Source organism: Gadus morhua, chromosome 7, assembly GCF_902167405.1.
Source record: "Gadus morhua chromosome 7, gadMor3.0, whole genome shotgun sequence".
Taxonomy (NCBI): Eukaryota; Metazoa; Chordata; class Actinopteri; order Gadiformes; family Gadidae; genus Gadus; species Gadus morhua.
The window spans coordinates 18175193-18200384 of NC_044054.1; the positions used below are offsets into that span (position 1 = coordinate 18175193).

General features: G+C 46.1%; 1 protein-coding gene across 7 annotated transcripts in view; it reads left to right on the plus strand.

The window, feature by feature from the left end:
• The window catches only part of ncor1 (nuclear receptor corepressor 1), a 53911-nt gene that overhangs the window by 3022 nt on the left and 25697 nt on the right, over positions 1-25192 (plus strand). For 4 of the 7 annotated variants that reach the window (XM_030361132.1, XM_030361134.1, XM_030361136.1 and 1 more), the window contains exons 2-17: positions 34-220; positions 2219-2313; positions 2618-2822; positions 3213-3395; positions 4719-4832; positions 6485-6541; positions 6647-6699; positions 7520-7586; positions 9307-9479; positions 9772-9862; positions 10202-10380; positions 10564-10618; positions 11877-11978; positions 20133-20263; positions 21035-21333; positions 24503-24568. In XM_030361132.1, the coding sequence (XP_030216992.1) occupies positions 110-220; positions 2219-2313; positions 2618-2822; positions 3213-3395; positions 4719-4832; positions 6485-6541; positions 6647-6699; positions 7520-7586; positions 9307-9479; positions 9772-9862; positions 10202-10380; positions 10564-10618; positions 11877-11978; positions 20133-20263; positions 21035-21333; positions 24503-24568 (1981 nt within the window). In that variant the 5' untranslated portion in view covers positions 34-109. Of the gene's footprint in view, positions 1-33; positions 221-2218; positions 2314-2617; positions 2823-3212; positions 3396-4718; positions 4833-6484; positions 6542-6646; positions 6700-7519; positions 7587-9306; positions 9480-9771; positions 9863-10201; positions 10381-10563; positions 10619-11876; positions 11979-15278; positions 15560-20132; positions 20264-21034; positions 21334-24502; positions 24569-25192 lie in introns of those variants that run through there. The other 3 variants (XM_030361133.1, XM_030361135.1, XM_030361138.1) reach the window with 3 other exon arrangements.

A 25192-nucleotide genomic window follows, 5' to 3' on the forward strand; every position in this document is an offset into this window, starting at 1 on the left:
CTCCCCCCCCCCCTCCCCTCTCTTTCACCGCAGGTCGTTTGGTACTGCAGCCATGCTCCTGCTGGTCCCCTGATTCGCGAAGCAGCCGCCTGCTTCTCCCGAGCTCAGGATGTCCAGTAGCTCGGGCTACCCCGCTGGCCAGGGGGGCTCCAGCGGCGAGCAGACCCGCTACCCACCCCACTCCGTTCAGTACACCTTCAGCAACGCACGGCACCAGCAGGTAAGCAGTGCGTTTTTTAAAACCAACCGCAATGTAGTTGTTGTTGTTGCTGCTTCTGCGCTATAGGTTAATGTAAAGCAGATTTGAGGTCGATTTAGATGGAAGGGAGGTACTGTGCTATAGTCTGGTTTTGGATCCTATACGTGGATATACTAGGACAATGATAATGCAGAAATTGGATTTGGCTGGATTTGGTTGACCACAGCCAAGTGGGTGGATTTGTGAGTGGATTTGCCATTGGTTTGCAATGGAAGTCTTTGCAACCAAAGTTAGTGAGTCTTATTCGCCAGAGGAGATGAAGTGTAGTCTTCTTTTGATGTTTTGATGTTGTCAATGGGACAAAAAACAGGAATTTTATTAAAGTCTTCAAAGAAATCTGTTGGCTTACTTACTTTTTGTCTTTGAAATGCTACTTTGCTAAAGCCTTGAAGGGATGCAACCATGCCAGTTATTTTAAGACCACATAAACTATGAGCAGCGACTGACTCCCAATGTCTGAAGGTCTTCTGTAAATGTTGGTTACAAAAATGGTGACATCACTTTTTTTTTCTAATTCCTGTTTGTTATTTTCTTGCTGTCCATCTGTCTGTGTTGCTCTGCTGAGATCTGATAGTATCCTCTCCACAATGTGCCTCCAAAAGTCCCACTTTGGCTTTCCTAAATCAGTATAGGTTTTCCTTGGACTGTATCTTTCGTTCGGGCTGGAACCATTTTATTCAGGCTGGAACTTTTTGCATCTGTGTTTACATATTTATGTGTATATGTACAGCATTCATACTTAAGGATAGGTATAGGACTATGAGAGGCATGCAACTCTCCCATTCAATTTGCGTTGGACACAATAGGCAAAGGAATTATTCTGGGTTAACTTTATGCAAATGTTTGGGCATTGTTTCCACTGAAGTTCGACCCTTGAAATGGACAAACCATATTCATTGTTTACCGGCAGACTTGTGTTGAATGTCATTTCCTGGTTTCAAGCTCCTACATTCTAAACGTGTTAACACTCCCATCGTTGCAAGCTTGCTGGTTTGTGTTTTGTTCTGCACAGTCACTAGGGTTGAACTCACAGTACATGTTATATTGGCACAATTATTATATTACAGATACGTTATTCCGACAATATTTCAGATGATTCCACCCCATCATTGGCATAAGCTTTTTGCTTGCAAATTTCTGGTAACGTCAATGTTATTTAATCTGTATACATAGAAGTGGTGTCTAGTGGCCTCTGAGGCATTGGATATTTCATGGTAATGTTTGAATGAAGTTATGAATTTGTATTTAATTTACAAATGATGACGGACAAAGAATAGATTGTAGCATGAGCCGAAAAAGCCCATTCTTTCTTTCCAAGAAGGCGTGTAATATTATATTGTTTCTTTGAAGGAAACCAATATATCAAGCATTTCTTAGAAATATTCTCTTTTGCTTTCTGTGCTGAGGTGTGTCGTGCGTTCTGTGTAAACCTAGGATAATAATTCAGTTGTTATTGCTACATCTTGCACTACATCGCAGACGGGAGGACATGATTGCTCATCAAGGAATATAATTTCTCCCTTTCATTACAGCTTCCATATATCTTCAGTGGAGGTCGTATCATGTTTGTTGGGTATTTTGGACGACAGAATTCGTAGAAGCAGAGTTGTTAGGTAGAAAACGGTCTGCAGAACATTTCTTGGCAGCAGGACTATTTGTTTAAATCTGGAACAAAAAAGGACTTGGGAAATATTCCCTCCTATTGCACCAGGTTTGTTTGCAGGTCAGATTGTGTGGGGGATATTTATGGTCCTTTGTGGATTAGTTCTCTGGGATGGAGGCTTACAAGAGTCTGAAACATTTTTTAATTAAAGCACCAAGGTGTTTTTTTTCTCTGTCTTGCCTTTGTGTTCATCTTGTTATGTTTCTACAGAGTAGACCAGCTCAATGTTGGTGTTTTCTCCCTGGGTCGTCCCAGTCCGGCTCCTAAAGTGTTTCTGTGTGTCTGTCCCCGTCCAGGAGTTTGCCGTTCCAGACTATCGTTCCCACTCACAGGACCCTCAGGGCCGGAGAAGACCCTCATTGCTGTCAGAGTTTCACCCAGGAGCTGAAAGGTGGGGGACTCACCACGCAACATCTATTTGTTAAAAAATATTTATTTTTAATCTATTTTCTTTTTGTTTTGCTTTGTATCCACCACTGTGATAATGTGGAATTTTACAAATGATTTTTATTTTTCATTTTGCTTCAAAATGGAATAGATCTAATCTCCTTATTTTTGACAGCCGAGGTTTTACCAAGGAGCATGGCCTCGCTGAAACAAACAAAAAACCCCCTGATGTTTAATAAGTCTCTAAGTTGACTGGTCTCAGGACCATCCGGTACCTCGCGCAATGACCACTGCTGTTCTCTCCCCAGGCCGCCGGAGAACTGCCATGGCTTCGAGATGCAGTTCCTCTCCTTCACTGCCCAGGCCATGGAGCAGTTGGAGGCCAAACGGCCCCGCATGGAGACCATCTCCGAGTCCCACATCGCCCGCGCCCCTTCCACCACCGGGGGCATCATCATGCCCCTGCCCCACGCGGTCCAGGACAGCCTCAGGGCCAACATGGAGGTGAAGAAGGTGTGATGCAGCGCCTCCAGCCGCTGTTAAACGTTCATGGTGTTTTCGTTCTAAGGCAGAAGTAGATCCGGAGGAAGCGTGGGTTGGCTGGTAACCGCAAGAATGCTAGTTCGAGTGTTGAGGTGTCCCTGAGCAAGGCACCTAACCCTAAACCCAACTATTCCCGACGAACTGGCTGTCGCCTTGCATGGTTGATTCTGCCGTCGGTGTGTAAATGTGTGCATGAATGGGTGAATGTCAGGCAATATTGCAAAGCGCTTTGGATTAAAGCGCTACATAAATGCAGTCAATTTACCATTTTTGTTTTTAGTTTAATGTTGTTGTTTTTTTTGATAGAAGTCATCTTCATTTGTCTGCTCCGTCGTTGATCTTTTTGTTGCTGCCGTCCAGGAGTCCCAGTACAGCATCAAAATGGAGACCTCGTCCCCAGGCGGGCATGCGTCCCATCTGGGGGAGGACCAGGACACGTCCCCCTCCAAGCTGTCCAAGGAGGAGCTGATCCAGAGCATGGACCGTGTGGACCGGGAGATCGCCAAAGTGGAGCAGCAGATCTTCAAGCTGAAGAAGAAGCAGGTTGGTGTAGTGGGGGGCGGGGGAATTCACCTGCTCAACAAAACCCTGCTGAACATAACCCTCCTTACCTTCATCGTTTGGTCCCTCAGTTATCAGGACAAATCTTTGATGGAGTGCCGGACTAAATCGTTTGAAGGGTGTGGTTTAGCATGTTGATTTTTGGCCCGGCAATTTTCTGTTTCCTCCTGGTCATTTTTGTTGTTGACGAGGAAGCCGATATATCCCGCCTTTGTCTCGCAATGTACTTGATCTTTCAAAGCCAGCATAGGGGAGTCCTGCCAAGCCCAGCAGGCTGGCTCGGTCTGCAGCACCTGTTCTTAGAACAGACCCATTAACCAGCTCGCTTCTAGGTCTGAACCGTTGACGCGGTTACAGGGTGCTAACCTAGGCCCCCTTACAGTAGGTTTGTTTTTGATAGTTGCATTTAGCAATCACTTTGATACAAAGCGAAGTGCAGCGGAGATGGTGCGAAATGAAGCATGTCATCACTATTGGAGCAACCGCACACTTTTGAAGGGTCGCACAACAACCTGACACAGTGCAGAGTAGCTGCAGAGTATTATTAGTTGATGACGTGGGAGAGAGGATTGGCTGTTGTTTTCCTTGGACAACCAGTAGCCTGTCGAAGCCACTTGTCCTATGCGGTAAATTCTTATCTGGGTGTGATGATTAGTCAAGCTATGTCTGGTCGCAGTTAACTGCTTGCAGAAAGCAAATGTTTGCTCTCCTAGATCCTTGTTTCCTGTGTTGACCTCCGTCCGACTTCACGCTTGTCTTCCATTTCCTTTAGATGCTGGGGTTTTCATTTTTTTTTTTTGGCCCTTTTCTCATTGGAGAGGAATGCAAACACAGTTTGATTCGGTAGCACTTTTATGTTCCCAAGGTTTTCAGGGATTTATTTGTTTATATTGGGTATTTCAGGAGCTTCTAATCTCGTCCCTATAACCTGGCGGGTTGACATACCCTTTGACCTGCAAACACTCACTGTCAGTTCAGCTCCCTGTCAAAGCGGGCCCTAATGGGAGAACCTCTGCTTCCACAGAAAAATAACGAAACGCAAACAAGTGGATAAGCTGTAATCTGATGCCAGACGGCTGCCCCAATATCAGCGTCTATCATTTATTTCCCACTTAAACTCCCAACTTTCTGCTCATCAAATTAAATTATTTTGAAGTGGACTTGCACCGTTTGTTGATTTGACTCGAAGGACCCCCCCCCCCCCCCCCCCCCCCCCCCCTCCATTACTACCCCACCCTTCCGGTGTGTTGAATCTGCCATTGCATATTTGATATCGACTTGTCTTGTCTGCATGTCGTCCCTTAGCAACAACTGGAGGAGGAAGCCGCCAAGCCAGTGGAGCCCGAAAAGCCTGCGACTCCTCCCCCGGTGGAGCACAAGCATCGCAGCATCGTGCAGATCATCTACGACGAGAACAGGGTTGGTCTTCCTCAGCCGTCACTCAACCGCTAAACCACCGCTGTCCCTGCAGGCCTGGGGGCTGCTGCTCTGCCACACTGTTCAAACTGAGCATTATTTTATCAGGTTTTCTCTGGCCTGCGAGAGGCTGAAAGCAGTGGCTGTTTTATTGGGGAATGGGTTTATTTTTAGAAGCGGGCGTTTATGTCTATTCTTTGTCGTTTTCATTTTGAGACTGGGGTTTTCTCATGTCATCTGACTTTTTTTTTTTTCTTTTTTTTTTTTTTAAAGAAGGGATTATTGTTGGGGTTTATAAACATAATGACGAGCATCCTTTCTGAACAACACTTTAAGCAATTCACAGCCTGACTCATAAAAAAACCAAAAACCCTGTACTGTATTGCAGTGCAGCAGAAGCGAGTTTGTGTGTGTGTGCGTTTCTCTGCTTCCTGTGTGTACATGTGTCTGCGCGTGTGTACGTGTGTGCGCGTACGTGTGCATTGCACGTGTGCCTGCGTGTGCCTGTGTGCACGTGCGTGCGCCTGCACGTGAGCAGGAGGTTATCATAGTTCATGGTTCTCAAGACGGAGCAGAGGGAACGCCTTCCTCTCTAGTCACCCATTAACCCTGGGAGCAGAAGAGCCTTCCCCAGCACAGTCCCTGCCCCCAGGCCGGCTCCTCCTGCCCCGCTTTGTGCATACAGGCAGTTAGGAAAATGGCAGGATATGAGAATCTGGTTGCAGTTTGCAGAGCAGCCGATTGGTGTCTCACTCACTCACTCACTGTGTGAGTGTGTGTGTGTGTGTGTGTGTGTGTGTGTGCGCACTATTACATAGATATCAGTACTTTTGTGGTCTAAAAAGGGTTTTATTTTTTAAAGGAACTCATGCTTTGCTGATCTATGAGAAAGTGGGGGGGAGGGGAAACAAGTCAAGGAAAATAACTTTTCCTGTTCACAGCTGGATTTTGACAACCACTCCCTTTTTGGTCTTCAGGGAGATAATGGTTCTCTTTTGACATTCCTGATCACAACACGAGAACTACAAGTGCAGCGCAACGTTAGCGTTTAGCACAAGTCACTCCTGGTTGTTATGACAAAACATGTTAAAAACGTTGCCTTTTAGAGACCTCTCCCTTTGGTTGGTAATCCTTGGTTTATAGTTCCCTATTAAAATTACATAAATAAATCATACTTTGTGGTTTTTGGATTCCAGTAGCGAGTTTGTGTCAAATGACCTATGAGCTCAGAGATGACGCATAACAGAGGGTGACTTGATGTAAATTATAAAACAGATATTTAAGTTCCTTGATTCTGATCGGCTCGAAGCTGTTCTAACACAGACCTGTGTTCGATCAGACCACCCTATTAATGTGCCTGCCATATGCCAGCCTGTGTTGCTAGGCAACCATTTTTCTGTATTGAGGAAAGTGGTTGCTTCGTGGAAGTATCATGATTTGCTTTCCATAAAAATATAAAAATAATGTTGCTTTTTTCATTTGTGAAATCTTACAAGGTAGTCCATAGTTACGTTTTTATAAAAGCAATAACCCCTTGAGGCAATGCTTATTTTGTGTTCTGTTAAATCACTATAAACCGTGGCCTCTCTTATTGCTAAAATAAAACATTAAATTGATTTAAATTAGTTATTCATCCTTGTCTTCTCTTTTCACAGAAAAAAGCAGAGGAGGCCCATAAAGTATTTGAGGGTCTTGGCCAGAAGGTTGAGCTGGTAGGTGATTCAGCAGAAAAACCCTCATTGTTTATCTTCCATTGCGCTGATGATTCACACCTCACCAACTTCCTGTGTTTTGTTCTTATCGTTGTCTTTTTTTAGCCCTTATACAATCAGCCGTCGGATACCAAAGTGTACCATGAGAACATCAAGACGTGAGTATCAACTTCTGCTTCATCCCCCCCTCCCCGTCTCACGAGGCCAGTGCTTAACGGTGGTGAAGAGCATGTTCTATGTATGACCCATAGCTAGTCTCTGCTAAAGGAGGACGATCCACCTCCCTTGTTCTCGGCTGATGGCCAGGACCGCAGCGTAACGTAAGGAAGGGAAAAAGGGGGCGGAGCCGCACGTGTGTCCAAGGCCAGGAAGTCTAGTGTCAGAGTCCTTATCAGCAAGCTGCATGAGAACAGCCCATATGGTCCAGTCTTGTGTCTGGGGGGGGGGGGGGGGGGGGTCCCAGAGCCGCTCTGTGTGGGTCTGATGGCTCGTGCTCCCAGGGTCAGCCCCTCTGCAGTGTGTTATCCTCACGGTCACCATCGTGTGCAAACAAAATGGTTCCCAGTATTTTGTGCCCAGCCTCTGTGTAAACAAACAATGAACCGGCACATCTTTTCTCTTTTTTTTATTCTTCTTCTTCTGTAAATATAAAAAGAGAAAATGTTTCCCCCATGTTGGAAAAAAATATTAAATGAGTAAATTCAAAGAATTGTTCTTATCTGCCCAGGTTCTCAGACTTGTTGACTGCCGTTTTTAAACACACAAAGCACAGGGGTGTCCTTGTGTTGGTACACCTTGATGCTCCAACGCACTCTCTGGAATATCTATGCGTTCATGCATTTTTTCCTAGCCAATTGTATCGGTCTCCTTCTGCAATTCACTACAATAAACAAATAAACAGGACTGCAGGAGCTGTTGCTTCATCTCACAGCAATTGCGATGCCTTCGTTGACCTGAACACATTCTATTCTCTTGCAGTAACCAAGTAATGAGGAAGAAGCTGATTCTGTTTTTCAAGCGGAGGAACCATGCTCGTAAACAGAGGGTAAGTGTCTCCGCGGCCGGGGAAAGGGAAGGGTGGCAGGGACGCCCTTCCAGGAATTTGTTTCGAAAGCCGTGCACCCGTCCTACTCGGTGACCGCCGGCCCAAAGAGGGCGAGGGTTGCCCCCAAAATCCGAAACGCTGAAACCATGTCTCGTAATTTATTTTGTTTACCGTGTTTTATTACAGTTGTGTAGCGTAGCCACTTCATTATTGTGTGGTCATTTCACCGGAGTAGGTTTGAGGACGCAATTTTTACAACAGACTGGAATATTTGTTTGTCAGCAACTGTTAGTGTCAGTTAATGTTTGTTTTTTTTCGTTTTTTTTAAGTATACGGATGTTGACACACTACTCAAATTAGACTATGCATCTTGACATCTGTGTGTGGTCCATATCTTGAGCTCATGTGCAAAGCGGTTATATTTAAATCCAGTTCATGAGACTTACATTTTTATGTGGTGTAGGCTACACGATTAACCTCATGAACTGTTCTTCGATTTCTCCTTTCTCCTTCTGTACTCTTTAGTGTGGCAAATCAGGGGCGAAAGCATGACCAATCAAACATTACTCAATTACTTTAATTTGAGTTGTAGACCAAAGTTTGTATTCCAGGTGGTACTTTAATAAGCGTGAGAGACAAACAACTCTTTAATTATTAGAAAATTAAACTTAAAGACCATAAAATATAGTCTAATAAATCCATGTCTTATTTTATACGTCTTTATTGCAAATTGCTGTGGCATAGTGGAATCTCTCTGTCTGTCTGTCTATCTCTGTCTCTTTCTCTTTTATCATTCTCTCTTTCTCTCCCCTTCTCCCCCTTTTTCTCTTTCTACCCTTCTCTTTTTCTCTCCTCTTTCTCTTTCTTCCCTTCTTTCTCCCCGTCCCTCTATTTTTCTCTCTTTCCCTCTTTCTACCCATCCCTCACTTTCTCCCCTTCTCTCTTTCTCCCATTCCCTCCCTTTCTCTCCCTCTCCATCTCCCTATCCCACTCCTACTCCCCTTCTCTGGCTGTCAGGGTCAGACAGACCTTTTGGACTCTAAAGTGTCCATGGCAATGTGCAAATAGGAAGGTGAATTGTTTGGCCTCTTGCTACAAAGAGAGGGAACAAGTCTGCATTGTTCTCCCATGACGGGACTCTTTCCACTCCACATTTTAACTCGTACGTTCCGGACGCTTGGATTATTTATTTATTTATTTTCATGTCAGAATGTCGGTTTTTTTTTTTGCAGCCAGTCTTAAGTTTGGTGCTAGATTTCCTTCTGGAGTGTATTTAATGGAATGGGGGCACTCTTTTACAGGTGGACCATTTATGCTTATTTTCATGCAGGCTGTCAGACTGTTGCCCTGCAGCCTGATCTATACACAGAGAGCGAATGAAGTTTAGATTATTTTATACTTTTATATAATGTTTAGGGTTCGGGTTATTTTATTAAATATATATATTTTCCTTTTGCCGTCATAGTAAATGCGGAATGCGTGTGTTGCTTAGGCGGCCGCCTCAGCTGTAAAGTGCTGTGGGAAACCCTGGGGTAGATAAAAGGCATCTTGCTTGCCTCCTCCGGCCACGCATCGGGGATCGAACCCAAAACCTTGAGAACACCCTAGCTACTACACTACCCCACTATTTGAATACAACGCAATCCTTTGCATTGTGACTCCGCTGGTCGAATACCCCGCGGCCCAACATGGCTCCTCTCTGTCGTACCCCCGTTGACAGGAGCAGAACATCTGCCAGCGCTACGACCAGCTGATGGAGGCCTGGGAGAAGAAGGTGGAGCGGATGGAGAACAACCCGCGGCGGAAAGCCAAGGAGACGCGGACGCGCGAGTACTACGAGAGGCAGTTCCCCGAGATCCGCAAGCAGCGGGAGCAGCAGGAGCGCTTCCAGAGGTAAAGCTCCCCGCGTCTCCCCCCCCCTGTTTGGAGCGCCACAGACCAGGTCTCTCCATGGAGGTCACTGGCCTGGTCATCCATGGTTATCTAGATGTCACTGTCCTCTATCAGGTCCGTTTCTTTGTTCAGAAACGCAGAAGTTGGACCAAACGAAACGGCGTCGTGGCTTTTGAATGCATGACAAGCATTCAGAATAACTTTTCTTTTGGAAGTAGCTGTTTAAAGTGACATGATAATTGTACGGGACTGGATGTGTTCTTTGCTAATGGCCTCCATGATTCTGCCTCAGGGTTGGCCAGAGAGGAACGGGTCTATCTGCCACCATAGCAAGAAGCGAGCACGAGATCTCCGAAATCATCGACGGCCTTTCTGAACAGGAGGTGGGTTGGAAGTACACTTCATATTTTCCGTTCTCCATTGAATACCCGTTTAGTCAGTTGGCGTACGCTTCTTTCCAAAGCCACACACGTTGAACTTGGCTACGTGTAACTAAGGAGCCGGTAAAGGGTTAAGGCTCCTTGCACCAGGAGGCCTCCAGGCTTGGGTGCAGCCAATGGGATTCAATCCCAGTACCTTTCAGCTTGTGGTTCCACCCCCTATCCGCTAATATCATCCCGCCAATCCTTAGTCTATGAATCATCCAACTCCTCGATGAGAGTCCCTCACTGACCCCAAGCTTGTGTCCCCTTCCCCCCCCGTCCCGCCCCGTCCCAAAACAGAACAACGAGAAGCAGATGAGGCAGCTGTCCGTCATCCCCCCCATGATGTACGACACGGAGCAGCGGCGGGTGAGGTTCATCAACCTCAACGGCCTCATGGACGACCCCATGATCGTGTACAAAGCCCGGGGCTTCATGAACGTCTGGACGGAGCACGAGAAGGAGATCTTCAAGGAGAAGTGAGCGGAGGACCTCAGGTGGCGTCGGCACTTTGGCCAGCGCTGCACCACAGGCGATGCTGTGTGGCTGTGTTGCTCGTACCAACTCAAGCTTTGTTATGAAGCTTGAAGTGTTTGTATGTGTATTTGTATTGTATGTCGTTACTAACTACCACAACGTATCGTCTTTGTTTTTTTATAAAGGTTTCTGCAACATCCCAAGAACTTTGGCCTCATTGCTTCTTACCTTGAGAGAAAGGTGAGCAGTTTTTATGGGAAGTTATGTAAATACTCTGCATGCATAACTGCATTGTGATCCTACCATTTGTTACCCATCCAGCAGGATTTTGTTCTTTGATTTCTGCTACAGAAAAGTTATTTATGTCCAAAATCATTGATTATTACACTAACCAATAACGAGCATTCATTATTATTTTCATCCATAATGTGCAATAAGTTGTCCAACCAATGTCCAAACCTCTTAAGGTTGTGAACCTGTGAGGTCATAGCAGTCGTTTGTTGCATTCTCAGACGTGTGTTACACCCTGATGAGTCACAGAGCGGTGTTAAACGGAGAGTGAGTTCAGAGTCAAACACGGAGGTGCAGCTCGAAACGTAATGAATCAAAAGTCATTCATGTGACGGTAGGCCTCTGTGTAAAGACGGCCCCTTTTCCTGGGTGGCTAGACGAGCTGGGTCGGTGTTTTACTATACTGTAAACATTCGCGTAGCTATGGTTAGTGGGCGGGATGGTATAAAATTCCCATTTTGACTCCTGGCCAAATGTTACTGGGTTAGATCTCCAGCATCCCCAGGCGTCCTCGAACAAGAGTCTTTAGTTTATTAATGACACGTGCGTCATGAATCCTTTTGGAATAAAGCATCTACAGAATGACTTGAAACAAATACCAGTTAATCCCAGTCATCTGCGTGGCTGTCTCTAACACACAATGTCGACGACGCGGCTATGTAAACCTAGGGGGGGTTCTCCCTCCAGGGACCTACTGTTGACATAGCAGCGCAATCCTTCTTCCTCTGTGTTGTGTTTACATTGGTGTGCTGGAGAGCACTCTGCATGTCTCTTGGTCACTGTCAAGGAATGTTCAACTGGGGTTTGAGGCCAACCAAAGCCCTGATGCAGCCCGTGTTGCCTATTCTCGCTGTGGGGGGTGTCAGATATCTTGCGTCATTTAATTATTGGACGAATCAAAACCACGCAGAAGCCGAAGGGAGCTTAATTTCCCTGGGAACGGAAATTCACGCGAGATTGCGTCTTATCTTAATCGGTAGATGGGCCTTGAGCTCTTCAGCTCTATCGCATTGCGTCACCAGGTCTGCGGGTTGTTGCAATTTCACTCGTCCCTCCATACTTTCACTCAACATCCTGTAGTGCGTGTGTTTGTTTTAACTCTTGATCAGCCATTTGGTTGGGGTGCAAATCCTCACAGCGTATGGATTTACATGGAGTTTCATTTGATTGTCCTTGAGTGATTTACCTTGAACCTGTCTTGTTTCAGTGTGTGTCAGACTGTGTCCTCTACTACTACCTCACCAAGAAGAACCACAACTACAAGACTCTGGTGAGACGCAACTACGGCAGGCGGAGAGGGAGGAACCAGGTAAAGTTGGCTCTTTTTTTTTTTCCTTGCGTGAGGTAGTTTTTTTTCTTTGAATTAGATTTTTCCTTTTTCAAGGGTAATATTTAATTTTGTGTACCGCCGGGTTTTCAAGAATCCACTCGTTGATTTTCTCCATTCACCATTCATACCTGAAACCAATATCTTGCAAATGGGTTTATAATGCGTGTTGGACCCACTTTGTGATCCACTTTATACGATCTCGGTCTCGAAAACACACATGGTTGGCCCGGTTCCGACCAGACTCAACTGGACCCGGAGGGCAACAACATCATTTTAAGTGAACCATGAGTAGAACCGTGTTGCGTTAACGGTGGCCAGCCGTCCGCTGTTTCATGCTCATCGCGTATTGAATAGATTGAAGCTCACGTTTGAATCGTGATAATTCTTCATTCTTCAGTTCATGGTTTTGAGTGGTAAACTCGGACCAGTTGAAGCAGCTAAACCAAGCCCTGTTTTGCACCGACCCTTGTTCTTTCCCATGGAGGGTTCAGTGTAAAGCGGACGGGGAGCGAGGAAGGCCCGCCGGTGGTTCCGCCAGAGCGCAGCTCTCGAGTCCTCTGTTTTCACTTCATTTATCATGCATGTTCGGCTAACAAGACATCTGTGTCTAATCAATACCTCTTGACCTGCGTAGCACAGGAAAAGACCCTCCAGTGTCAACAGACGTTTTCTTTTTTCTGTCTGGTATTTAAAGTACCCCCCACCTCACCGTCACCCTCCTCCTACTCCTCCATCGTCTCTTCATCTCAGTACTGCTAATCGAGGGGAAAGCTCCCTGCCCTGTCGTGGCGCTCAGATTAGCAGGGGCTTTCCACCAGCATGATGTTTGAAGAACCCGGGTCATTATAAAATAACCTGAGCTGCCTGGCAGATTTATAGAGGGCAGTTGGAGAGTACCTGGCCTCTGTATAAATCAGGCTTTATTTACCTGGTTGACCTAGCTTAGAGCTCCCCCATTGTTTTTGTTGGCCTGGAGGGAAGAGGAGAGCAGAGAGAGAGTGAGACGGAGAGAACAAGTACACGACTATTAGTCAGGGTGGCTTTTCGGCCCACATCAAGTTCGTCATTGGCTGTATAAGAGTGTTTATCTTCTGGGCTTTTGTTTGCACTCTTTCTTGACTATATCCGTTGTGGTCTTAGTGAACCTTAGTAATGCCGTGCAGAGTGGGTCGGGTTTTTCTAAATTTATTGGAATGTCTTATGTTCTATGAGGACATGATGGTGGAGGTTGTTTTAAAGAATATAACATTAATATATATAATATTGATATATTATTATCTACTAATATAATATAGAATATTATATACTGATAAATTTACTGTCGTAAAGAATTTGTAGCCTTGATATGAAATGATGAAACGGTCATAAAAAAGATCAGTAACCCTAAAGATAAAACCCATGTTCCCGCATTAACCTGTATACACAGTGCTGATGTGCCGCCATTCTGAAAATACCTCCGTCAGTTCACCTCAGAGCCTCTCTTAAAGACCCAGCAGACAACTTCACATTGTATACGGGCCAGCCGCGGGTCAACAGTTTAGAAATGTTTGCTCAGGATTGCCCGATTTTGCTGCGGTTGTCTTTTTAGATTTTGTTATCCATCGCTCTTTGTATTTGCCTGCAGGTGCTGGACTTCAGCACATCATAATTCTTATACACCCTCTAATGTGGTTTTAAAATACGTTTCAAGAAGTCTTTATCCGTCCCTGTGGTTCCACAAGATGGGATTTCACTGCATGAACTTTATTGTCGTTAATGGCAGGGCAGTATATTTTCCTATGCCTTTCAAAGATGCTCCCCAGCTTTGACAAAGTTTCTGTTCTTTGTCTATTTCGGGGGCATTGGGCATCTGTGAAAACAGACCAACTAGTATCGCGTGGATCCATTTCTAATGGCTTATCTGGCTTTCATTTAAATTATTGTTCTTTTTACTCCGCATTCAAATGATATGTTTCCCCATCAAAATGAATCATGACTAAAATGTGTTTGCCTAGGGTTGGGGGCATCCATAAGCAATGAAATGGTTTCAATTGGACTAAATCTGGCTCCACTGGGACCTGGCCAATAGCCGGAAATTGTCCAGCGAGTTGATAAACCTCCGAGCAATGATTGGAGATCAACTTTATGTGATAAGTGAGCCATCTGACACTAACACCCTGCAGCCATGGAAACGAATACACATATTCTGCACAAGGTCATTTTCAGAAAAACTGCTAATATACTTGAGCTAACAAATCTGTTCAAACATGTACTCGAATGTCCCTAAATTTGTCCACTTTCTTTTTCAAACCTTACTGTTTTTGCCTGTCCCAAGCGGAAGCCATTTTCCCGATTATTTTGTGAACCTAGGAAAGGGGTAGTAAAATAATAAAACTTGCATATTTCAAACAAAGTCAGGGCAGTTACTCAGAACGGCTGGCCAGACTATACGGCCCTTCCATTCCCCTTCCCTGTTAATGTCAGATTCCTGTAACGGACATTGAATTTGGATATGGAGCATGCAGTCAGGCAAATGGGTCAGGTCACATGAGGCGTACAGCAGCAGTCTGGAGCTGGGGCGTCATCCTGTTAGACCGTGTCTGTGTGAAACGAGAGCGGGTCCTTTCGGAGAGTCAGGCTGCAGTTCCGCTTTTCTAAGCTGTGTTATTAAAGATTATAGGGGGTAGTGAGTTGATCGTTTAGACAGTGCGACCATCTAAATTATAGCCTGGACAGGCAAATGGCTCCACCGCTTTTTAGAAAACGTTGACCAAGCTATGTATTGATATCGGAAAGGAAATGTATTTGTTCACTCTGAGGACAATGCCCCATTCTATACTATCATGGGGGGGGGGGGGGGGGGGGCGGCGGCAACAGGAGTAGCAGTGTTCAAACCTGTACTTATTAACTTATTACTCACTGCTACTGTGCCGCACACTATTCCGAATCCGAAGTGACTAATGTTAACTAGTTGGGGCGAGCAGGAGCGTTTATAGCGTGGGTAGATCTAACGCCACAAGAGCAGCCAGAGAAAGTGAGTCGGATATAAAAAAGGAAAAAAATCCACAGCAAGAGAGTCAGCATTGGCAGCAGCTATATGCTGAGTATCGGCACTGTGTTTTTTTTCTCTCCCTCCCTCGTTTACTTCCCAGATCTTTCGCTCCTTAAAAAAAAAAAAAAAAAAAGACACCCCTCCAAGTTACGCGTTAATGGTACGACCCGGGCCATCTGACAGGCCCAAAAAACTCACTGTGCTGCTGTGAGTGCCAATCAAAGAGGAGCGCTCGCAGGGATTACCTTGGGTGACCCTGCGTAGATTAGTGCGTGCATGTGAGATGGACAATTCTTTGGGCGGCTTAAGCGGCCCGATGACACGCTTTCCTGGAATCCGTACAGCGGTGTTGTGGCCAGGCAGCCCTTCTAAGGAGCCCCACCATGGTGCACTCGCGCCTTTCCGCCGCTCCCGCTGCCGCTGCCATGGCCCGACCGGAGGCTAAGCCCGCATCTGCAGTGCCAGAGAGCCGTGGCCTGCTGCGAACCAAATGCTTTTTTTTCGTGAGCGGCAACAAATGAGCTTAAAGGTACGTCGGCGAAGCGAGGGTGTTGAGGCGAATTTTCTCTTTCTCTTTCCGTTTTTTAACTGTTGTTTTTGCCACGAGTACAGTTAGTTCAGTTGTAACTGTTTACTTTCGTTTGTGCTAAAAAAATATATGGGTTGCGCTCTTTCTTCTGCTCTCTCTGTCTGCCTGTCTGTCTCTTTTTCTCTGCCACATTTCTCTCTCTCTTTCTCTCTTTCGCTCTCTTTCTCTCTCGCCCCCCCCCCCCCCCCCCCATGTGCTCTCAGGCCGTCTCCCTCCCACTCCTATTACTCAACATGTAGTCCTTGGCCTATATATTGTAGCATTCAAGGTAGTCAGTTATTTCTACTAGGAACCTTTTAAGGCTAGTTTTCAATGAAGGTTGTTAAGAGTGGGAGAATATGCATGAATACTCGTGTTGTTATCAAAACATCGTAATAAATTACATTTTAATTAAAGGGACACTGTGTAATATTTTAAGTCATTTATTTCCTCAAATCAACGTATTCATTCATAAATAAGTCCTCATTGGTGTAAAATTATCTCTGCCAAAAATCTCACTTATCCTCCTGAGCGAAGTATAATTAATATGTAGTTACGTAGGACGGGTAAGCTTCATGGAGGCTTCCATGTTCTTCCGGTCTATGAACTGCCGAGAGGGACAAAAAACACTACGTGGTACAGGAAATGCAAACGCATTTTCACTCTGAGCCAGCGTGAATGATGACTGAAATAATTCACTATCTTGCTCGAGGAATAATTACTCGTACATCATTAGCTTACACTAATGATTCAATGCAGTTTGAAATTTTTTGAAATAAGAACCTCATCATCACTCGAATGACTCGATGAGGTAGTATTGGATGTCATGACACAGCTTCTTGGCACATACTGCCGCCCACCGTAGTTTTTGAACTAGCGAGCACTATTAGTTTGAATGCAATATACAATTGTACCACTAGATGGGAGTAATTTTTCCACAGTGTCCCTTTAAATCCAAATACCTAACCAACTTGGTTATTATATTATATGGATATGATAAAACTTGATCCAGGAGCTCCAGCTATCCTATTACCAAAGAAGGATATATTCAAGCCAACAGGGCTATCATTACTCTAAATCACTTTAAATTTCAAATACCTCTGTGGGGATCTATAGATGTAGCGTTTTATTGCATGGCAAATCCTGGCATAGCAGTAAGGAGGAGATGTGTTCTGATAAAAGTGCTGCATCACTGAATTGACTCCAGCATGGCAGGTCATCGTGTCTATTGCTAATGTCTAGTGCTAAAGTCCGATGAGTGATTACTCCGATTGGCTGTCATTTCCTTGTCCCTGTACAAAGGAAGAGGGGTGTGTGGCGGCCTGCCAGCTCTGACACTCTCACACGCCTCGAGATCATCTTGCAGCTATCTTTGTTGGGCTGCACCTCTTACACGAAAGCTCAGGTTTACTCCAGAATAACTCGATGGTGGTTTGAAATGCTGACTGATGACTGGGAGTTGTTGCTACACATTCAAAAGTTACAAGGGTGTCTTGTAGGTTGTTGTAAACTTATAATAGTTTTTAACTGGAAGATTTATCGTATTAATATCAGCTATGAGCAAGATGACTCTTATGAGAGTCCAGTGAATTCTCTGGTATATCTCTGCTGACATCATTATAAGAAGAGAGACAAATTACTCTGGTGGCCCATGTGTCATAAACCTTCAGAGCCCTCCGCAGGCACCTCTTAATGTGTCCCCGGACACTTCTCAGCGTCACCTTGGTTACGAGTACAGGCTGCACGCTCACCTAAACATCTGGTCCTCATTTATATGAAGAATTAATGTTCTTCACTCTTCTAACCTAATAGCAGTTTCGACAGATTTCATTCAGATTTGGATAATCATTGAATATCAATATGTAGCAATTTAGCAACGTGATTTAGCAAAGTGCCCAAATTGTTCGGCCCCAAACTCCATAAATGTACTAGTTGCTCGCTTGTCTCATTTGCAGGTCATTATAACATGGATGCATTTACAACTGTTTTAGCCTGGTTTTCATACAGAGCAGGCTCTGCTCATTTAATAATTGAAGGAGCTATATGTTACAAATTTACTGTAGTAAATCATAGAATGACCATGATATGACATGAGAAATTAAGGAAACGTGCCATGTCGAAATACTGGCTTACCAAGAATCCCACAGCCTCTCCTTTTTTCAATTTCCGTTCCGGGTCAGAACATTTTTGTTAGTTTTGGCCTGTGTGTAATGAATCACTATTCTCCATGTGCCCTCTGTTGCCAGACATGAAATACATTGGCACACAAACACAGTGGGCTGCAGCCATGGAAGCAAGCAACTGAACTGGATTTACTGAGATTGTAATAGATTTGAGTACCTAAAAAAGACTCTTCCTCTTTCGAAAATGCTCCATGACCAGAGCCGGGCTAAAACATCTTGGAGTTCCATTTAAAAGATTCAGTTTAGAGTGCAGAAGGATTCCAAGATGGCGGCCATACCGATTAACTAACATGGTAGGAAAAATGTGGGACAACTTTTCATTGTTAAAATATAATAATTGCTCCCGTCTCAAAATATAATATTCGTGGGGGGGGGGTGGGCCGGCAGGCGTTGACAACTCTCTCCAATGTCGTGAATTTGGATTACATTACCAATTTTATACGCTCGGTATCAGTGTTGCATATGGTATATTTAATCAACGTTAAAAAATATAATTTTTTCTGTTGTTGCTTATGTACGGTTGCTACCAACAGTTACAGCAGTTTCTGGACTTTTACAATTTATCAAGCTTTTTTCCAAAACATTTAGGTTTAAGTAATGCACAAGGTTTACACTTCCAGCTCCATTTGTTTCTTTAAAGAGAAAATACCTCAAGTGGCCCAAGGCTAGTTCTTGTGAATCGGCTGAGGATCCGGGGGAAACGTAAGCTCTCTAAATATTTGCGCCATATCAGGAATGTGCTTAATCTAAATTAAAATCAAGAGAAAACTCAAGAAAGCATCTCAGTGGAGAGGCCAGGGTTGAGACAGTGGTGGCTATGGGGATGGACGAAATAAGGGGAACTTTGTTCAGGAAAACTGCTGCTTAGGAAGTGTCTGGGGGCGAGCATGTTTAAGCTCCTCATTACCCTGATTGTTTCCAATATCATACAGGACACGTCAGTTAAAAAAGACTGGTAGAGAATTGCATATTTGCATGTGTGCATTATGTATTTCTCCTTTTTATATATTCATCCATCCATGCGATTGTGTCGATCAACGCCTATGGAGCAGGAATTCCAGCAGGACAGCATAATTTCAGTTGACCCACAGCTGCATCCCCCGAAGCCAATGCAACTGTGGAGGAAGGGGAAAGTAGGTGGCACTATACCGGCGTATGGCCGTGCCCGCCACTCACTGTGGCCAGCGCCAGGGCACTCGGGTGACACAGGACTAAAAGTAGGCACAGCCAGTAGGCACTAACGGAGGACTGACTAGTCCAAAATGCTCCTGGCATTCTTTACATCTCTCAGACTCTGCTTTGTAATATATCTGCCAGGTCACGCAAAGGAAGATAGAAACACGACGATCGCGCGTCGAGGGAGAGTGTGGACTGACATTCAGAAGCCATGCTGGTGACTTTACGTCGAGCCACGTTGGTGGGGAATAAACGTCCCTAGCCCGAGACAGCCTCGACCTCTGTTTTATTTTTTTTCGCCTCCTTCTGTTTTAATTATATCTCTGTCCTCCTGTCTGCCTGCGCGTCTTTTTTCTGTTCCCACCACTGAGTTAAGCACATTCCATGGCCCCATCTGGTACCAGCATGGCTTGGCATAGTCCGACTTGTTCCAGCACAGCGCTTTCATGGAACACTAACGTGTGTGTGTGTGTGTGTGTGTGTGTGTGTGTGTGTGTGTGTGTGTGTGTGTGTGTGTGTGTGTGTGTGTGTGTGTGTGTGTGTGTGTGTGTGTGTGTGTGTGTGTGTGTGTGTGTGTGTCGGAATCAATGATAAGGAATGTTGCCCTCCTCTGCTCCATGAGGGTGGAATGGAGGGCTGATTGCTTTGTGGCTGTGAGCCTTTATTTTTTCTTTGATTGGCATCAGGCTTTTACCTGGCACTGATCCAGAGGACGCTATCTGTGTTGCAGTCATTCCAATGTTTGGGTGCCTCATGTTTCTGCTGATGGTAGAAGCAGGTGAACCTGTGACCTAGCCTTATCACCCCCCCTTCTCCCTGGGCTTTCGCCTTCTTATCTTGTAGTGCTAGTTAATGAGAATTGTGTGCAGCCTGGTGGGGCTGGAGATGCAATAAAGAGCAGTTGAGCTTTATGTTGTCTGTCACTTCCACGATAGTGAGTGTGACTGGGGAAGACCAATAGATTAATATCTCACTTGTCACTTGTCATTTCTGCGTTGTAGTCGTCGATACATAAAGGGTTTTCCGTTGGAAAGGGCTTTCCGTTGGTATGGGCTTTGATTATCTGTGTGAAGAAGTTATGTCTTGTTGTTTTTTGATAAAAAACAAAAAAGAACAATCATGATTTCAGTTGACAAAGAGCGAGACGAATGACTAACTGTGCTCTTTGTTCACAGCAAATCACACGTCCCTCGCACGAAGACAAGGTAGAAGAGAAAGCCGAAGAGGACAAATCCGAAAAGGCAGAGAAGAAAGAGGACGAGGAGAAGAAAGACGAGGAAGAAAAAGATGAGAAGGAGGAATCCAGGTGAGATGGGACTTGGGTAGGCTTCGGTCCAGCCATGGTCCAGCTGCACTCTACAGTTAGGCTGTAGACTCGGACTCACCCTCTCTTGGCTCCACTACCAATGGGATGGACTTCATTTGAGCCTCCATTTAAGGCAACTGGCGCTCTGGATGCTCATTGTGGGGACTCAACGGTCTTCCATTTAGATTCAGAAAAATGTGCCTTATGGAGAATCTGGCTGTTCAAGCTACGACGCCTGGTCTGTGACGCTCATTTTGAACCGCTACGGTAACTTAACGGGACCTTGAACGCAAGATCCCTCACTTTCTCCTGTTGCATCATGAATCAAGGGGATGGGTTAGACTCTTTGCTTATGCATCGGGCATAGATGTCTTTCAATTGGCATTTGCCTGGGGGACCCTGATAAGGACAAGTTGTTTTGGTTCCAAATTAATCTTTGTTCCTCCATAAGGTTAGTTTGCTGGGTTAGCATTTGCTCTCCGTTAGCCACTTCCATTCACTTGCAGAGTTACATTACCCTAGCACCTGCTCCTGAGCGGGGATTACACTTTCTACTACATTTCAAAGGTTTCCGATGTGTTTCCGAATAGTCTCCTTATTCAAAACGAGGGCCAGCAACCACACATTACTGGCAATAAAATTCTATAGTCAGAAAACTTTTAGTTTTCTGAGTATTTCGCTTTAAGTGAGCCTGCTTAAGTGCGCTTTCATTCCCGAGGTTAATGCCTCCTCTTATTCATACACTAAACATCCCCCGCCCTGCTGCCCCAGGGACATCGGTAAGGACAAAGACAAGTGCGACGGCGGGGAGGACGAGGACGGCAAGGAGCAGAGCACGCCGCGCGGCAGGAAGACGGCAAACAGCCAGGGCCGCCGCAAGGGACGGATCACCACCCGCTCCATGGCCAACGAGGCCGCCGCCGAGGAGCCTTCGCCTCCCTCCTCCTCCTCCGCCGCCGAGCCCGGCCCCCCTGAGCCCCCGCAGGCCTCCAAGGTGGAGCCAGCCCAGAAGAGCGGCAAGGAGCCCCCCAAGCCCCAGACACCACTGGCCGCTATGGAAGCCAATAAAGGTAAGTCGCTCTGCGCTGCGCTAACGACGCCGTCCCTCTGAAAGACGCCTGGCTTGAATGGGTTTGAAGTGGCCTGGGCCAGCGCTGCATTGTGTGTGTGTGTGTGTGTGTGTGTGTGTGTGTGTGTGTGTGTGTGTGTGTGTGTGTGTGTGTGTGTGTGTGTGTGTGTGTGTGTGTGTGTGTGTGTGTGTGTGTGTGTGTGTGTGTGTTAGGGCTTTGACTTCGAACTTCGTGATTCGAATATAATTCGAATATCAAAAAAAATAAAAATAATTCGAACGAATATTAGGCAGCCCTTAATATTCGAACCTGTTATGGGCAGGCCAAGAGGGAGAGACGTCGGAGAACCCATGCAGTCTATTCATAATATTGTAATGACCACGGAAGAGGCAGTGAATGAAGTATTGATTAGACAGCGATTTATTAGAAACATAACAGTTGGAACACGCAAGACCGGTAACCATAGCAACGCCGGTAAACAAACCTCGCAAAGCCCAATCAAGGGCTGAATCCGAATACTCATACTTATAGTATGCATTTTGTAGTACGCCACAAATATAGCGCGTCCGAATGCTCAGTGTGCATTGTGTAGCACGGAAAACGTTTCCGAATGCGTACTACCGCCACAGTATACAACGGTAGGTCACTACGTTACCAGCCTACGGGTGTGGTAACGAACGAAGAAGAGATGGCTGACCCGACACTACCAACAGCGGCTTAGAAAGACGTCATAGAAAGCGGCGAAAAAAAGAGACATTAAAAAGAGTAAAAAAGTAAAGTAAGTAATTAAGTAAAAAGACATTTTTAATTTAATAGCAACGATGACAAGATGGAAAACAGGTAACTTATCAAGGTAATTTTGCCGGCATCTGAGGGGAGACACGTCATCTCCAAACATCCGGTGGAGTTACGGCGGTGTTCGGAAGAGTTCAGAGGCGTTCTACGCATAGCTGTAGACCGTTCTAGGCGTTCTACGCATAGCTGTAGTAGACACTGAACATAAATAGTATGTACTAAGTACTCGAATTCAGCCCAGGTATTACTGAAGGCATTTAATGGTCAAAATATTATTAATAAATATTCGAATATATTCGAATACTAATATTAATAAACAAACGAACTTCGAATATGATTTTTGGCCAAAAGTCAAAGCCCTAGTGTGTGTGTGTGTGTGTGTGTGTGTGTGTGTGTGTGTGTGTGTGTGTGTGTGTGTGTGTGTGTGTGTGTGTGTGTGTGTGTGTGTGTGTGTGTGTGTGTGTGTGTGTGTGTGTGTGTGTGTGTGGAACGGCTGTACACGCTGACTGTAGCGTTTTAATTGCAAGGAGGCCAGTGTGTCACTGGGTGGACATTCTATATTAGATTCAGTCTTTTCTCAGCTGGGATGTGTGGCACTGTCCAATATGTTGCTGTGTTGCATGTCTTGTCTCGCCTTCCCCTCTTCAAGCTGAAGCTGTTATCGGGGTTCTCCCTCGTGTACGTGAGCCTTTTCACGTGTCCGTGAGTGCCAGTCAGCTCCTCCCCCTTACCCCCCCGCCCCCCTGTGTAATTGCTCTGGTTTTGCCGGAGACGCTGGTACACTTCGGGTACACTGAGTTCGAAGTTGTCACTCTTGCAAATGGTGTGGTTCGTTTCTCTGACTCGTTCTGCTGTCCGCATGGATGTGGGGGGGGGGGGGGGGGGGGTCACCGGTTAGGACAGCTGGTGGATTTACACAAGACCCCGGGCACCCTGATTAACTAAACCCTGTGTGTTCAGCCATGCCCCCTTATCCCTGACCTCCTGGAAGCCCCTTCTGATGCCATCAGCCACTTACCTAGGGGGATGTCACTTGCAATCTGCCTAGGAGACTGGGGGGGGGGGGGGGGGGGGGGGGGGGTGTGTGTGTGTGTGTGTGTGTGTGTGTGCATGTGTGTGTGTGTGCATGTGTGTGTGCAGAGGACAAGCAGGAGCTGTGCTCTGTCTGCCCGGCCATGTTGGGTCGGTGCCCGAAACACAAGCCTGCTTACTAACCAGACGGGAGCTGTTTTTACTTTCTGTTGTTGTTGTTGTTGTTGTTGTGTGGACCCGGGGTTGACTCATTGTAGGGTGACGTGCCTCATAGTAAGTTTAGAAGCGGTCTGCAGCACCAGTATCACTTCAAAGGTCCGCTTGGAAATAATTAGCCCTCGCCATGGCTGGACTTGGCGTGTAGGATTACCGGAACATGTGACTTCTGCTACGGTCGGGGGGGGGGGGGCGGGGGCGGTTGTTCCGTCAAACATTTATTTGACTCGCCCGGACGCTTCTGGCAAGGGGAGCCTGGGTAGGAGCAGTCAAAATAACCCCCGGAATGGATCTGCTCAGCTTTCACCATGGGAGCAGGGTGTTGAAGTCCCACCTAAATGTCATGGGTGCGCGGGAGGCTACATTCGTCATAATGTTTGCATAATCTCAATGGGTTCCATGGCAGGGAGTGGGCCATCTCCAACACCACCCCCAAACCCCACCAGACACGCTCACTACTATGCTAATCTACTCCCTGAGTTTTGCTGAGGCTAGGGTCATTGGAGCCAAGCTCATGCAAGCGGATAGAGGCATGGTGTGCGCAATGCATATGTGTGTGTGTGTGTGTGTGTGTGTGTGTGTGTGTTTGGGGTCGGGCAGTGTTACAGCGGGGAGTTGGGGGTAGTGGGTCGGCGGGCCAGCAGTTCTATCTGTCTGCTTGTCTCCATCCAAGGCCATTTCCCAAAGAGGGCGGTGCTTTTCCGTCCTCTACTGTCTGGCGATAGATCAGCTGACCAGAGCCCTCCCACAGACTGTGGATTAGATTTGGGGGGAGGGGAGAGAGAGGGAGAGAGGGAGAGAGAGAGAGAGAGGGAGAGAGAGGGAGAGAGAGCCGGAGAATGTGAAACCATGTGAGAAAGGGAGGAGAGCAGGGAGAGGGAGAGAAAGAGCGTGTGAGTGAGCGAGCAAGGGCGCAGGTCTCGGCAGCCCCTGAATGTAAACAGATTAATAGATTAGTGGCCATGAGAACGAGACGACCGAAGAGCAGATTGGTGCTAGCTCCCTCCCTCTCTCTCTCTCTCGCTCTCTTACTCTCTCTCTCTGGCCCCCTTTCTCTCTACTGCTCTCTCACTCTCTTTCCCCTGTGAGTACTGATGGTGCTCTCTCTCGTCTGTCTGTGATTTAGCTGGCACCGTTGAAACTGGAGAAACTTCTCGCTGGACCGAGGAGGAGATGGAGGTCGCCAAAAAAGGTAAGTGTTGGACTTTCCGTCTCCTTTTCCCTTTTTTTCTTCTCTTCCGATCGTCTGGCTTTTTGTCATGTCTCTTCTCCCCCCTCCCACACACGCACACACAAGCAGTCCCTCTCTTATACAATGTACTTAAATCAGCTGGTTGCTGACTGTTGGATACATGCGATTCAGGCAACCACATCAGAGGGGAGACTTGGGGTTGATTTGTTTAGCGTCTATGTTCTTCTCAAGCGCTCTGTTGTGGCCCACCGTGTTGCAGAAGAGCATGACCGCCTCTAAAGATCGCTATCTATTATTTACAATCGCACAGTCTTGTTTTGCGGTCAAAAAAAAAAAAAAGTCATCACTCGCTGGAGGCATTTCCTTGGATGTTCTCTCTTCCTCGCTGAACCTTTCCTGGCCGGCGGGGACGCTCTCCTGCAAATTTCCCTTGGCAAGCTGCCTCCGTGGCTCTGGAGGGGAGGCGTCCAAGCCCTCGTTGACCCCTAGTGAGAGCCGCGCTGATTAAGGTCCCCATGAGGTGCAACTGGACACGGGACAGGTTAGCGTATGAGACAAATGAGGATTGATTAGGACGACTCATGGCTCAAGCTTTGGGATGATTTTGCTCTTCCACTTATTGAA